The sequence below is a fragment of the Erythranthe guttata genome, chromosome 11 (assembly GCF_056151865.1).
Source record: "Erythranthe guttata isolate IM_541 chromosome 11, IM_541, whole genome shotgun sequence".
NCBI classification, from domain to species: domain Eukaryota; kingdom Viridiplantae; phylum Streptophyta; class Magnoliopsida; order Lamiales; family Phrymaceae; genus Erythranthe; species Erythranthe guttata.
The window spans coordinates 17,617,332-17,632,150 of record NC_142543.1 but is presented as its reverse complement, the minus strand read 5'-3'; the positions used below and the strand labels follow the sequence as shown (position 1 = coordinate 17,632,150).

Sequence of the window (14,819 nt, the reverse complement as noted above, 5' to 3'; positions counted from 1 at the left end):
CACAACCCAGATTCTTCAATCCTCTTCGCCATATTCGCGGTAATTTTGAAACTCTCGCACGTAGGATTCCATACTACGGAGACGTCGAAAGTGGGAGCCCTCACATAAAAAAATGGGTCTTCCATTCCCCCAAAGATAACTTCACACTCTTCACGAATTGGTAGGGAACGCGAGGATGGAAACAAAAGAAAGGCATCTTATTGGGCCGATGTAACGTAAATAACGCCTTACACAAATTCACTGTAACTGGAAGACCTACTCGAACCACTCTATAGTGAAACGCCTCGAACATCAGAACAGCAGTGGGAGTGAGCTGACTATACCCTATCTTGAATTCCTCGCAAACCTTCAACAAGGTCGGATGCGGAGTAATCTGAGATGTACACGTCAAGTACCCCAAAAATACCGTATGAAACCCATCGGGTGGCGAGTACAAACGGTCGCCCTTATGAGGCAACAACAACTCCACATTACTTGGCGCTCCAGATAAACGACGTATAGAATGCAAATGCTCTTCCGTCAATACACTATCAAAATTAACTAAGTCCTAATTAATTGACTTATATTTCTTTTGCCTCCTTGTATCAATCTCAACATCACCCGGCGGAATATCATCTTCTTCCTCCTCTTCGACCATCGGATCAACTTCACTACTCGCCACCGCATGCTCACACGCTGAATACGTGAGTAGACTCATCGCTATCACTCCAAAAATCCACGGCTTGACGCCTATTACGACGTCTACTAGAACCAACTTCATCAACAGTAGGGCAAATATTAACATTATTACTCGCTTCAACATCGTCACTCCAAGATTCAATGATTTATCGCCTTACGGAACTACTAACATGCACATCATCTTCAACGAAAATTCGCTCCTCATTTCGCCCGACCCGCTCACGCGAATCGCGCCGAAAACGAGCCCCGGACGCGCCCCCATGCGCCTCCAAACCGGTCAACGACGCGCCCTCACGCGCGCCAACTACCCCGCCATCAGACGCGCGCGCACGCGCCGAAGAAATCCCTCCAGACGCGCGCGCACGCGCAGCCACGTCACTCCCATCCACTACCGCGCGCGCGTGCTCCACATATTCCCGCCCTGACGCGCGCGCGCGTCCATCACCCCTACTCACCGACGCGCGCGCGCGTCCCTCGATTTGCGTGCCCACCTCGCGCGTCGCAGCCCTCCCCCTCCCAGCCGACGCGCGCGCGCCACTTCTTCTAGCCAAGCCGATGGCATCTTCCTCGGGCTGCGCACCCTCACATGGAATAGAGGGGCCAGCAACTCGGTCTAGGCCAACTGCTCCAGTCGAGCCATCGCTGCCAGCTACCACCTCCCCTCTCCCCTCGATTCGTACACCATCTGTCGTCGATCCGATTTTTCCACGCGATACCACATGTTTCTCGCGTTCCATACCCACCGTACCAAAAGTTTTCTCGCCCCCCTCAACTGGATCTCGAAGTTTAATACGCAAAAATTTCGGCTTACCCGGGTTCGACATGATAAATAATTTTATCCGGCCAAACAATCAATGAAAAACGAAAAAATTTCTACTCTACCGCAAAAAATTTTTCAAGAGAAGAATAGCACAGAAGAAGACTTAGAATTAAAAGTACATACCCATATTTATTACGCAGGAGATGAAGTTTATTTCTTTCTACCGCAAAATGAGTCTATTTATCTGGCCCTGGTATATTATTTAAAACCCTTAAATATATATCGCGCTGCCAAATAAATACAATTATCCCTTATTTAAATTAAGAAATTAATTCACCACCAACGGAAACTATGCAATCCACGACGCAATTAACTCTCGACACGACCCGGATCCCTCCACACAAGTCCCCATCTCGAATCGAGAGTTGAGGGGCTTAATGATATACCTAAATAGGCCGGCCCAATGGGCCCTCTAATTTATCTACTAATTAGGCCCACTACACGAAAGCCCAAACACCTTCAAAGTAAGGTTTGGGCCGAACAAAGTAAGCCCAACCCAATCACCGATATATAAATAGATGTTTGACTCATTTGTTAAGGTACGTTTTGATTATTCATCAACAAGCTAGAGTTTGATTCTCTCTACCATCTCCGCAATCCGTATATCTGACTTGAGCGTCGGAGGGGTTTCCGCCGGATCAACCCCCGGCGTAGTTCACGTGTGTTCATTTCGCAGGGACCTCAGGATCATCAAGTTGTCAAGCTACTGATCCGCTTTGCTCTCCCAGTTCATTTTCTACACCACCCTAGGTGAGCTATATTTAGAGCAACGATCAAAGTTCGCCGCATCAAAAAATTATTGGAGACCAAGGGAATTCGAGTATACACAATTAATCACAAGCCGATTTTGCACCTCAAACAACCTAAATCGGATGGAGAGAGGTGTCCAACATGTACAAAGATACAAGAACCATTTTGTTCTATTGCTTGCAAGGTATATTAATATATGCATAAGTATTTTTTATTAATTTTTTTTTTTCTTATTAACTAGCATTTTTTCTCTGTGCGATGCACAGGAATTATGTTAAAAGTGAAAAAACAAAATCAATTTAATACATAATAAGAAAATATAGTACATTAACATAGTAATATGGGGTTGTCTAGGGTCCGAGAGGGTTGTACTTCTCGGACCGTAATCTTCCAATAAAATTGCGCCACATAAGATAAGTACAAACCCAGTAAATAAAAGTACGATACATGGGTTACATATAAAATTACATAAAAGCCCATTTTAGTTCAGATTTGAAAATTAATTTTAAATTCATACTTAATAAATTAATTACTTTAATTTGACGACAGAAAAATAATTATCATAAATCAATAAACTAAAATATCCATCTTCTACAGAAATCCTTCTCCCGTCATCAAATCAAGAACCCTTATCTGGTAGCAAAAATTTCGTGGGTAACATTTTCAAATTAGTTCAAAATATTGATTCTTTGAGACGAGTTTATATTTTTCCCTACGCCTCTCCCAAGTCCCAATCATCATCGTTTTATTTAAAAGTGTAAATTTATAATTCGAAAACCATATTGATTTCAAATCTATCTTCAAATTCCCTGTTCTTTTATTGATTTCAAATATGTCTCAAATTCCCTGTTCCTTTCTTCCCTATATGCATAAATTTGAAACAAAAAAATGATGGCCGTCCTAACAATTAGTACCCTTTATTTTGTGGTCAGATGGAAACATATCGAACTCTGAGCATAATTCGTGAGGTTTTTTTTTTCTTTTTTTTTTTAATAATTATTATTCTTTATGCATTTACCTTGTTGTAGATAAATGATTCATTTGTTCTTATGATGCTACTTTCTGTGCAGGTGCATTCTTGATTTTGGTCTTCACGATTTGATTTGGTGATGGATTTGTTGATTGGAAAGAAGTTTTCAGCTTATATCACATTGCTTCAAAGTTGCTTTGCTTGGTTGCAAACCTCATTGATTCATGCTTTAATGGTAGGTAAGCTATTTTGGACATCTGGCAGCTGTTAAGTTGTACTTGAGTTCTTCTTGCTTATGGATCTTTGTGCTCATAAGATGAACTCCTGCACTGCAATTTTATTCATTGTTTTGAATATTAATTTTCTATGTTGTATGTGAGCCGGTATAGATTTTGCTATTTTGCAGAGAAACACAGATGATGACAATTCACATTCTCACACAAGGTTGTAAGAGAATGTTGGCACGCACAACACATCTAAGAGATCAAGATTCAATTTGAATACCTTAATTTGTCATTTTCCTGCTATTGTTCTTTGGGAAATCAACATTTTTCATATTAAAAATAATCTAATACTTTTAACCAAACAATTTTTTGAATGTAATAATGAAAACAACATATATGTTCAGATTCATATTAGACCAAACATGAGAAGTACTTGGTATATTTACTTCATGGTTAATATTTTATAAGAAAATAACATGGAAAATTATGAACTCTTTAATTACGTGTGAAAACTGTAAAAAGAAAAATCATATACGAGTTTAACATCAATTAATTTCATCTCCTTAACTTGCAACTCAAGATTTTCGTCATGCTCTTCTTCATGTACATAATGAAACTAAAAACGATAGGCATCTCTCTACGGGGCTAAGGATTGGCGCCGACCAAGTGGCCTGCACTTGAAGTTCCCTTTCTTAAATTCACAACGTTATAGAAATGCAAAACCGGATTAGCTCCAACCAATAATTTACCGCTAATATTCTTAAAATCGAACAAAATACGAGAATCAAAAAAAATCTTGAGATAGTCCTCATTCGCCTTTCATCTTGTCTTTTCAGTAATGCAAGCGCATTAACACGGAAATTAACACTGTAATATGGAAAATGGCTGCATTACAATTGGATTGCATCACATGAACAGAAAATACGGCTCTGGAATACACAAAATGGTTGCATTAGTATACGGCGTCGGGTCTAAATCGACTTTATAAGAGAGAAAACAAAATCAAGCGTAATAAATGCGAACAAGAACAACAGCGCACAAGGATTAAAAGCTAGCTGACAACTACTTCATAAAAATAAATTATCTACATCAATCCAGTAAGGAGCATCGACTTAAAAATTGCAGACTGGAGCAGCAACTCAAGAAGATCGAAAGCTAGTTGCTTCATAAAGTGAAATACTATCTTGCAGCGATTCAGTTAGGAGCACCAGCTTCGAATAATCATAGATACCAAAGTACAATCCACGTAACACAATAAATCCACGGTAGAGACCAACAAAGCCAAATCATTGAATTGTCTCTCACCTCCTTTCTTTGATGCATTGGCATCATTAGCAAGACGTGTTCAAGCATAATCCAAGTAAACAAAGAGAATCAGAACAATTCAGAAGTCAGAACCAAAATGAAATTTTAATTTGTCAAACGACACCAAAATAAATGGTACAGATTCAATCATTCCACCACGAGAAACTAAAAATTCAAAACCTACTCAAAAAAAAATCAAAACTTTAGCATTATACCACACAATACTTAATTCTTCTTCAATAGGAGGATATGGGTCGACCCACGTGATATGGCATTATTTTTGGGCATTTCGTTAAATAGCCTCCAACCCGTATCCAGATTTTCGCAATCGACCGCAACGGTAAATCATCAAAGTAAGATGACTATGTCTTTAAGAGGCATTTCATCGAACAAGTGGAGTGCTTCAGCCTTCAACCAATCTAAAGTTTCAAAGTACGAAGAAATCGTCTTTGATTTATCGGCGAGAAGATTATTAGAGAGGTGGGGTGCTCAAAGTTGACGAGTTTGATTCAGCAGCCAGAATATAACCACTTACAGCCAGAAAATAAATGCTTTCGTAACTTCCACGGCGAGATGAAGGTGAGGAATGTGATATGCTTGATGGCGTTTCTCGATCTGCTCCTTGTCAAGTTAGGGATTTTGATTTTGGGGAAGAACATCTGTGAGGTTTTGATTTATTTAACGTGTAATTTTGATAATTAATTATGATTACTATAATATTTCTTAATAGATATTTTAATTTAAAATTTATAAGGTTAATTAAGTAATTCACATGGTGTACGATGTGTGTACAATGGTGTACGATGTGTTATTACTGGGTTCGTACTTTTAATTTTCTAATTTAGTGTCGTACTAGATCGTACAAAAAAATCAATGGATGAGATTAAAAATTAGTTAATTTGGACGTACAAGATTAAATATTTTACGGTCCGAGAAGTACAGCCCTCTCGGACCCTAGACAACCCCTAGTAATATTTAATAATGTAGCATTATTCATATTTTATGTAACATTAGTTTTTTTAAATCTTACATATTAAGATTTATAATCCAAATATATAGGTTTAGATTTAACAAATCGAATTTCTATCTTTATCTATTATAATTTGAGATATATTGATGAAAAATAGGAGATATAATTGTTGAAAATTAGTACCGAAAAAATATTAAAAATAAATAAATTACAAAAATACCATTAGAATTTTTTAGGGTTGCCAAGCGTTTCTTTCTTTTACATATAAGATTAAAGTATATTACTAATTCCATTGTTTTTTTTATTTGTTGGTTATAGTTTCGGGATGAATTCGCTGATCGAGCACCGAACATGGGCCGCCTACGGATAGTGATTAGTCAATCGTCCACAATTTATCGAGCCAACAATATTACTTTATGATCAACGGTTGATGAAGCCACCCTTACAACCAAGGTTGTAAAAATCGGTAATCGGGTCCGAGTCGGTCAGGCACCGACTCACGATTAATCGGTGCGGCGGTGATAAATCGGAAATAAATCGGTTTTTAAAATTTAATATAATATATCTTAATATTATTTATAAATACTCCAAACACATATAAGAAGATATTTAAACATAGTTATATCTCCATCATGTATATATCCTAATAACATAATAAAAGTTTAATAATTATAAGATCATAATACATAAATATCCTTATAAAATATAAATTAAAAAACAATTTTTTTGAATTTACATTTATTCTTGAACATTCTTGGCATACATCATTAGTCCTTTAACAATAACAATTAACATAAACAAAATAAGGCATAAACTCATATATTTTTTAATTAAAATCCAACTTTTATTTTGAATTATAAAAAGAGAAAGAAAAAAAAACCAATTTTTAACCGATTTTTGCCACCGAGTTTGACGCGCCTTAAAGGTTTGACCGCCTCGGACCGCCTCAGACCGCCTAAAACCGCCTCACAGGCAAAAAACCGATTTTTCAAACATTTACACTAAAATCGTAAAGGTTTTAGACCGCCTACGTCTCGGAGACCGATTAATCGGCCGCCTCTGCCGATTTTTAGAACATTGCTTACAACTAATGGTGATTGTAATTACCCAAATAAGAGGGATCTTTTTGTAATTTGACCTTATCTCGGTATATGACCGTAATTTACCGTACACTTTTATCCACATCTCTACATTTTATTTTCGATCGTCTCTACTCAAAATACAAAATATAAACGAAAAAAATACCATATTTAAGAATTTATTCTCCAAAAATAAAATGAAAATAAGTCCCAAATTGGAGCCAAACACAGCCTTGTGACAAATGTGATCAAAATCTCATTTCATTGTGTTGAAATGCAAAGAAAAAGAAACTGATGCCATACGCAACGCCCACCAGAATCGGCATCCCTGTTGGAAAACAACACAACAAAATTGGAGAAAGAAATTAATAGGGATGTGATAAATGTTGTTCGAGCTTTAATAATACTGTTTCGACTTCAAACGTGATTTTGATTATTTTATATTTCAAATTTTGCAAAACCCGAAAAATAAGATTTGTAGTATTTTGAGTTAGTTTTCTAATCCAACTTGAATCACCAAAATTGGATGTCGGACGAGAAAGATATACATGAATCATTAGATACTGCTCACAACTTTGATATATTGAGGTATCTAAAATTCAAAATGTGACTCATTTGATGCATAACTTTGTCACACGACATCCAATCTAGCGGATTTAAGTTGAATTAGAAAACTAACCCAAAGAGCTACAGTTTTCGTATTTCGAATTTTGCCAAAATCAAAATAGAAATATGTCAAAATCAGGTTCGAAGTCAAAACGACATTAGTAAAATTGAAACGAGATTTAACATTTCAGAAATTTTAATATATAGTAGAAACTCGATAAGTTAGTAACCGATTAAATAATAATCTTTTACGGTCTTGATTCGGTAAAAACGTATTAAATTATTATTTCAATGACTTAATATTCTACTAAATTAATAAGATTTTATCGGTCCCGACTGTATTAATTTACAAATGGAGTAATTCAGACAACCTCAAAGAAATTGAAAATAATACCGTATTTAGCGATTCGGGTCGGGTAAAGACGACGAGTCGGGTCGGACGAGTTCTCCAAGAACAAAAACATGGAGATAATCACGAGCCCGCTTCCAAATTTCTCCCTCGCAATCCTATCCCGCAAATCTAGCGACCAAAACCCATTAATCCCACGAACAAAACCCTCGATTCCGACCTTGATAAACAGTGATAACCCTAGCAGTAACGCGAATTTCGCCATTCTTCTGGTTCTTGAATTTGGTGCTTCTTCAACCGAGTTGACCAGGTTGACTATGGAAGCAGTGGCGTATAGAGGAATCCAGAAATACCAATCTTTTTTTTTTCAAACACCAAAACAAAACGATTCACGAAACGACGTCGGATTTCGATCTCAAAAAAAAAAAAAAAAAAAAAAAATTTGATCTTGAAGTTTATATAACTACCTGGGTCGTTGAACTGGAAAGAAGCTGATACAGCAAAGAGCGCAGCCATTAACAGACAGCAAATTACCAGTGGTAATGAATTCTTTTTGCTGACGTCACCCATTTTTTGTGTATTGATTTAATTTTAATTTAATTTGTGAAAATAAATGGTTATTATTTCCATGGAAAATGGGGGCTGTTTGGTTGTTGAGTTTTGACCTACCATGGAGATTGTAATTTGCAGATTCAAAAGGATTATTATATTTTAGATACTCACCACAAAAATATTATTATATTTGCAATTTGGTAACAATATTAGTATATAGGGGCTTTAAGATATGCATCCCTAGTGGGATCAGTTATTAGATGAAACACCCAACTCTACAAAAACATTAGACAAACATCCTTTTGTGAAATACTGACCATAGTACCCTTACGGAGAAAATAACGCCGTTTATTTTTAATTTTGGAAAAAAAAAACTAATCCCACCAATCCCGCCACTAGTATTCTGTGAGATTATATTTTCCAAAATCCCAATTAACCGTAACAAAACCAACCCACTATCCCCCCAAATCGCCCCATCGTCTACATATTAGGGTTTTTTTTCCCTTTCCTGTTAATCTGCAAATCGTGCACGAGTACCACCAGTGCTTCCAACAGAGTAGGCGCAAGTCAGGTCTACCAATGTCTACCTCAAGAAATCGATCAAGTAAGTTTTAATGTTTCTTGATTTTGTTGTAATTTTGTTATTTTTTGGATTTTTAACATATTGAACGAACAGGGGAGATGCGTACGAAGCGGAAAAAAGACATAACTGCCCTAGACCCTGGTACGATTCAACTCATGAATATTCTGTTGATGTCGTGTTTCGTAATTCTGTGGGTTTCTATGTATTCAACCAAAAACTCATGGAGTCGACTGATTAAAACTTTGATGGGAAATTGTTTTTCTTTTTTCGGACAAAAGGTTCCCCCCGTTGTTGGGTAAATCGCAATATGTGTTCTAATATGTTTCAGGACTCCTGGGTGTCGTCATATAGTCATGTAGGGCCGATTTGTGTGATATCACGGTGGTTGGTGTACAAAGCTCTGAGTTTGTCTATGGTTATCTGCGTATGTCTATGGTTATCTGCAGAATTACGCTTCATTACTATGAAAAATAAAAGTTGTACAACTGTCAATGAAGTTTTGAGAAAAGGTGCTTCCCTTCCGTTGGATGTTTTTTTTATGTGACAGTAACATTGTTCGTAATGTAGTTGCTAATGATTCGTATTTAGACTTCTATTGCTATTTGAATCTGTGTTTCTATGGCCTACTACAAGTGCATAGAGTGTATTGTCTCATAGTTTCTATGGTATTCTGTAAGTAGTATATCAGAGTATTGCAATTATATGATATACAATTCCATGTTTAACTGATCACTGCTAAAGATTTTGGATGTTTGAATCGTTACATAGTACATGTAACTTTGTAGTATACTATGTGCATCTAATATATTCTATGGTTTTGCGGCAACTGCAAACAGACGGTTGTTATAACACCGCAACAATTGAAAATGTAACCGGATTAGATGGAACTAGCTTTGTGTTCCCAAGCATGCTACTGGTAAGAATTAGTTTAACAATAGAAAACTTCCCGTTTATGTTGTTTAATAGTCTTTGATGCACAATAAATGTTATGTACATTCAGTCAGATGTGAGGAAGGGTAATGCTGAAAATGTGTTGACGAAAGAAATTGTTGCTCAGCACCGTTATCTCATATTCCCGCTTCACTCAGAGACAAACCCTAGTGCAAGGTACAACCACTGGACTCTCCTTGTCGTAGACATGAAAAGCAATGAATGGAAGTACTACAATTCATCAACTCCGCGAACAGCTGCAACATCCGACGTCTACATCAATGACGCCAACGACATGGTATAATCGTATCCCAAACCTTATTAACTTAAACATGTTCACTTAACAATTAAATGTATTTACATTCTATTTTTACCATACAGAAAACATATGTCGAAGAAACTGCTCTAGTCATGGGATTATCACGCATTCCAATTGGCCAACCATTAAAAGTTGAACTCAGTCCCCAACAGAAAGCTGGTTCCACCGATTGTGGTGTGATCGTTCTATACATAATTAGAGAATATTTTCTTCAAATGCCATTAGAGGTCAAAGAAGCAGAGGAGGGTGTCGCAGAAATGAGAAAGGACATTGTAGTGCATCTTCTGAATTACAAAATCAAGTAGCCATAAATAGTCTCTTTTTATATGTCTACTGTACAAAACGAAACTTATGTAGTATTTATGTTTTTCTGCCCTAGCTTTAACTGTGTTGAAGTACTCAAAACAATCTGTTGTTCACAGACACAGTATGTTATCTATATATGCCTTTTTGAAACTATCTTTGTTAATATTGTATAGTAGTGTAAAGGAATACCATAAAAATGTCAGAACACCGTAGTGCAAACCATACTACATTCTTCTATGGTAAACTATGGAATACTAATGAAAATCGGTGGATCGCGCTAAATGACAGCCCACATATTTTCACAAGCAACATATCATTTACAAACACATAATGCATGAATAACTTGAGGCAGATTCAATAATGCAATTTGTTGAAAATGAAACATCGCGTAAATCCATCAATAAAGGTTACAATACGAACAATGATACATATCTCACAACACATAACACCATGAAATTAATTCAGAGACATTATTTGAGTTTTGTTCATTCAGTGATGCGAAATATTTGTAAGGTTTTGACAAACAAATTCGACATAAGTGTACAAATTGTAATGATGTCAAATATGAGTCCTCATATATACTTCTAAAATACCACAACTTTCTTTATGATATTATACATCACTACACCAAATTAAGATACCCGCACTACGTGATAAAATGCACCAACACTGGCTGCACGACATTTTTCTATGTTATGGTAACTGAAATAAGGAATTGCTCAAACATGAACTCATATAATTAACTAAACATAAAATACTCTAAAAACAAATATATAACTCAGAACAGTAAGAAAACATAAGTCCATGCAGTAAAAAGACAAACATTCATCAGAAAAAAAAAAAAAAAAAAAAAAAAACTACTGCAACAACGCAAACCTTCACCCAACATAAATCCATGAAAGAAACATAAAAAAAAGAAAACAAGTCTATAACTCAATGCAAACTTGAAACATCCAGAACAAAACTCAGAACAAACTACTGAATAGCCCTCGTGCACGTCTTTTTGTTGTGGGATCCAACCTGGTTGCATCGACTACACCTCATCCTCCTCGCTACGCTCTCACCCCTAGATGCAATTCTTTTCGTCTTTGGTCTACCACGTTTAGGCTGGAACTCAGGTGGCCCAATCACAGCCAACGGCGGATCCGCAATAGGCCTAGCAAATGGAAAAATAGCTTTAGCATAACTTTGTCTGTACGACCAAACATGAAAGTAGTCGTCCACGTAATTGTATCCATCCGTGTTCGCTTTGTTTAAAACGCAAGCAACATGAGCACATGGGAAGCCGGAAATTTGCCACATTCGGCATGAGCAGGATCTGTTCAATAAGTCAACCACGGCAACAGGTTCGCTCAATACCTCGTACACCGATTCAGATGCTTTCCTAGGCAACCATGTCCTACCTTCCTGCACCAATGCACCATAACGTTCTTCTGCCAGAGGACACAACTCAGTGTGCCAAGGCACCGCCGTATCATACCTCAAGCACATCTGCAGCATCAACAAGCTCCTAATGGCATCTATCATCTCCGTAATTGGTAACCCACGATATTTGCTAATCTGCGAATTCCAAGACTCTGCTAAATTTGAAGTCATCTCACCAAATCTCTGACCAATAAAATGTGAACAAGCCCAGTTTTCATATGGCAGATCAACCAAGAAATTATTCACCCTCGGACCTCCATTTTTTCGAAAGTTCTCCATGCTAATATCAAACTCAGCACGTGTAGCAGCATAAGCACCTTTTCAAAAAAAACACGAATAAATATATAATAAACATTTACACTATATTGTTATGAACAACACAACACCATTAAACAACTCCAACTAGTTAGATATGTAAATAATACTCAACTTACATTTATTAAACTGAGCCACCATAGACTTCCGGAACAACGATGAAAAAGGATACTACAATATTTTACTAAATCGTTTTTTCGACTCAAAATTTAATTTTCAACACCATAAGTGGATGTCGCAAAGACAAAGAACGATAAAAAAAAATTGAACATACCAACAAAGACGCGAACAAACAATGATATCAATGACGAAGAAAATACCTTCTTGAAAAAAGCAGAACAACGAACACTCTCGATTGTCTGCAGTCAAGATTAGCAGATTCAACTGTGTATTGCTATGAAAGAAATCTTCGCAGATTACAACTGTATTGATTTGTATGAATTCTTTTTCACATCGTGCAGTATATTTAATGAGATTCATAAAGATACAGTTACTATCACGATAGAACGTGATTGAAACATAATTCCTAACTTCAAGGGACGTGATTTATTAAATGGACATAACGTTTAATAACTCTACATAAACGTCCGGTTATATCTAAGGGTATTACTGGGATATTTAAAAAATAAATCCCTTATATCTTATATTTTTAGAATCTAGGGATTTAGTTACAAGGAAAATATTGGGCCCGTAACCCACATCTAATAAGGTTTCGTATGAGGGACTTGCAGCATATTATCCCTAGTATATATCATACTCATGTTACTAAGCTCAAACATTAATCTATAATTATGATTAATTGCGTAAAATAACGATTAATTAATCCCTTTTTTTCAATTGGATGCAACATGAATCTATAAATAATATAGGATAAATTACGACCACATGAGGTAATGTCAAATTACGAATAAATTCCTCATATCTGGGTAATCACAATCACTATCGACTATGGATCGTCTTACACGTTCCTCCAACATAACCTTCTGTATTCCGAGGAATTTTCTCTAATTTGTACTCGTTTTGTTAAAAAATGCAGTTTATGATGCACTTATCAGATATTTACAAGCTTAGAGATACATCTTGTGATTATTTTGTTTCAAAATGTGGAGTTCGAATATAGTAAAACGGGTACAAACTGAAGAATATTTCACATTATCTATAGAAATCCACTAAATTTGACACCTCAATGGGTGTATGCCTAAGAAGATTCATAGTTGAAAGAGGTGATTGTAATTACCTAATATGAATGATTTTTTCGTAATTTGATCTTATCTCAGGGAGATTACCGTAATTTACCCGAATATGAAATTAGATACTATGCATAATTTAGATGGAGCACGTGAAAAGGATGAATTGTGGGGACAAATAATACATCAATATGCCATCTCACACATTGAATTCTTTTCATAGTAAAAGATCAATTAGTGATGATTAATTCGTGCTGCTTTTTTTCTTTTTCTTTTTCTTTTTTACTTTTATTTATTTATTTTATTATTTATAGTTATTTATTTTGGCACCTTCATCATTTGAACGTGTCACTTTCAAAGATATATAATTGCAAGTAACCCCATTGTTCATGTCCTAAAATGATTAATAATTCCACAAAAAGAAGATAAATTGTCAAAAAGGAATTTAAGAAACATTCAATGACAATTGTCTACTCCCAACAACCTCACTTTAATTGCTTTTGTGATTATTTAGTGAGCTTACTGAGCTTTATTGGGACCTTGGAAACAAGGTTGCGACTTGCGAATAAGTCGGGTCGAAGAATTATCGGCCAATTAATATTGAAAATCATTATCGACTTGACTATTATGGGTAATATAGGAGTTGACAACCGACTTTATCGGGTAAACAATGAGTTAAGTTGGTTGGTATTATCCGTCAATTTATTTATTAATTTTTTTTTTACAATAATAAGACGTTTTTAAATATTTTTTAAGAAGATATTCAAAATTTTGGAAAAGATATGTTGCAAAAATATGAACATTAATTACGATTTTTTTGATTAAACTTTTGCTAGAAGTAAATGTATAATGAAGAATATGAATTATAAAATAGAAATATGCGTTGCAATTTATAAATTTGAGTTTTGACTTCTTTTATATATTATTTTAACATTAAGAAAATAAAAATTATAATTGTATATTTACAATAAAATTTTATATTAAAAACGTCGGTTGACCGATATTACCGACCAACCGACTTTTGAGTAAAGTGAAAATCATTGACGGTTAAAATTATTGACTCGACAATATGGACGAGTTAATTATCAGTTATCGGATAAGAAAAGTGGCTCGAAAGTAGATTGATTGACCGATAAAACCGATCCATGTATAACCCTAATTGGAAACGCTATTTAGTCTAATGTTATTAACTAGTTAAATCATTAAGCCAATTTGATGCACTATAATGAAATTTAGATTTGATTTTTTTAGGGTTTAATTTCACTTTGCACCCTTGAAATGTAGTATTTTAGCACTTTACATCCTCAAAAATAATTGATAGTACTTAGCACCCTTAAAATATAATAAATCATTCACAATGCACCATAAATTGAATTTTTTTTAAACTTAACGAGGGAATTTTTTTATTCATTTTTTTTAAATAGAAAAACTAAAATAATCTTTTATATATA

General features: G+C 35.4%; 3 protein-coding genes across 3 annotated transcripts; 1 reads left to right on the top strand and 2 right to left on the bottom strand.

The window, feature by feature from the left end:
• Nucleotides 1-6,890: 6,890 nt before the first annotated feature.
• On the bottom strand, nt 6,891-8,477 carry LOC105955821 (transmembrane family 220 helix protein). The gene is made up of 3 exons (XM_012979618.2): nt 8,219-8,477; nt 7,797-8,108; nt 6,891-7,124 (listed from the first exon to the last, which is right to left on the bottom strand). The coding sequence occupies exons 1-3, from the start codon at nt 8,319-8,321 to the stop codon at nt 7,045-7,047; spliced, it is 495 nt and encodes a 164-aa protein (XP_012835072.1). The 5' UTR covers nt 8,322-8,477; the 3' UTR covers nt 6,891-7,044.
• Nucleotides 7,840-10,594, top strand: LOC105955822 (uncharacterized). Its single transcript, XM_088825669.1, has 5 exons — nt 7,840-8,907; nt 8,980-9,027; nt 9,723-9,802; nt 9,887-10,114; nt 10,198-10,594. Exons 1-5 carry the CDS (start codon nt 8,883-8,885, stop codon nt 10,438-10,440), a joined length of 624 nt encoding a protein of 207 aa, XP_088681795.1. The 5' UTR covers nt 7,840-8,882; the 3' UTR covers nt 10,441-10,594.
• Nucleotides 10,595-11,416: 822 nt separating this feature from the next.
• LOC105955768 (uncharacterized) lies at nt 11,417-12,322 on the bottom strand. The gene is made up of 2 exons (XM_012979562.1): nt 12,301-12,322; nt 11,417-12,183 (listed from the first exon to the last, which is right to left on the bottom strand). The coding sequence occupies exons 1-2, from the start codon at nt 12,320-12,322 to the stop codon at nt 11,417-11,419; spliced, it is 789 nt and encodes a 262-aa protein (XP_012835016.1).
• Nucleotides 12,323-14,819: the final 2,497 nt, after the last annotated feature.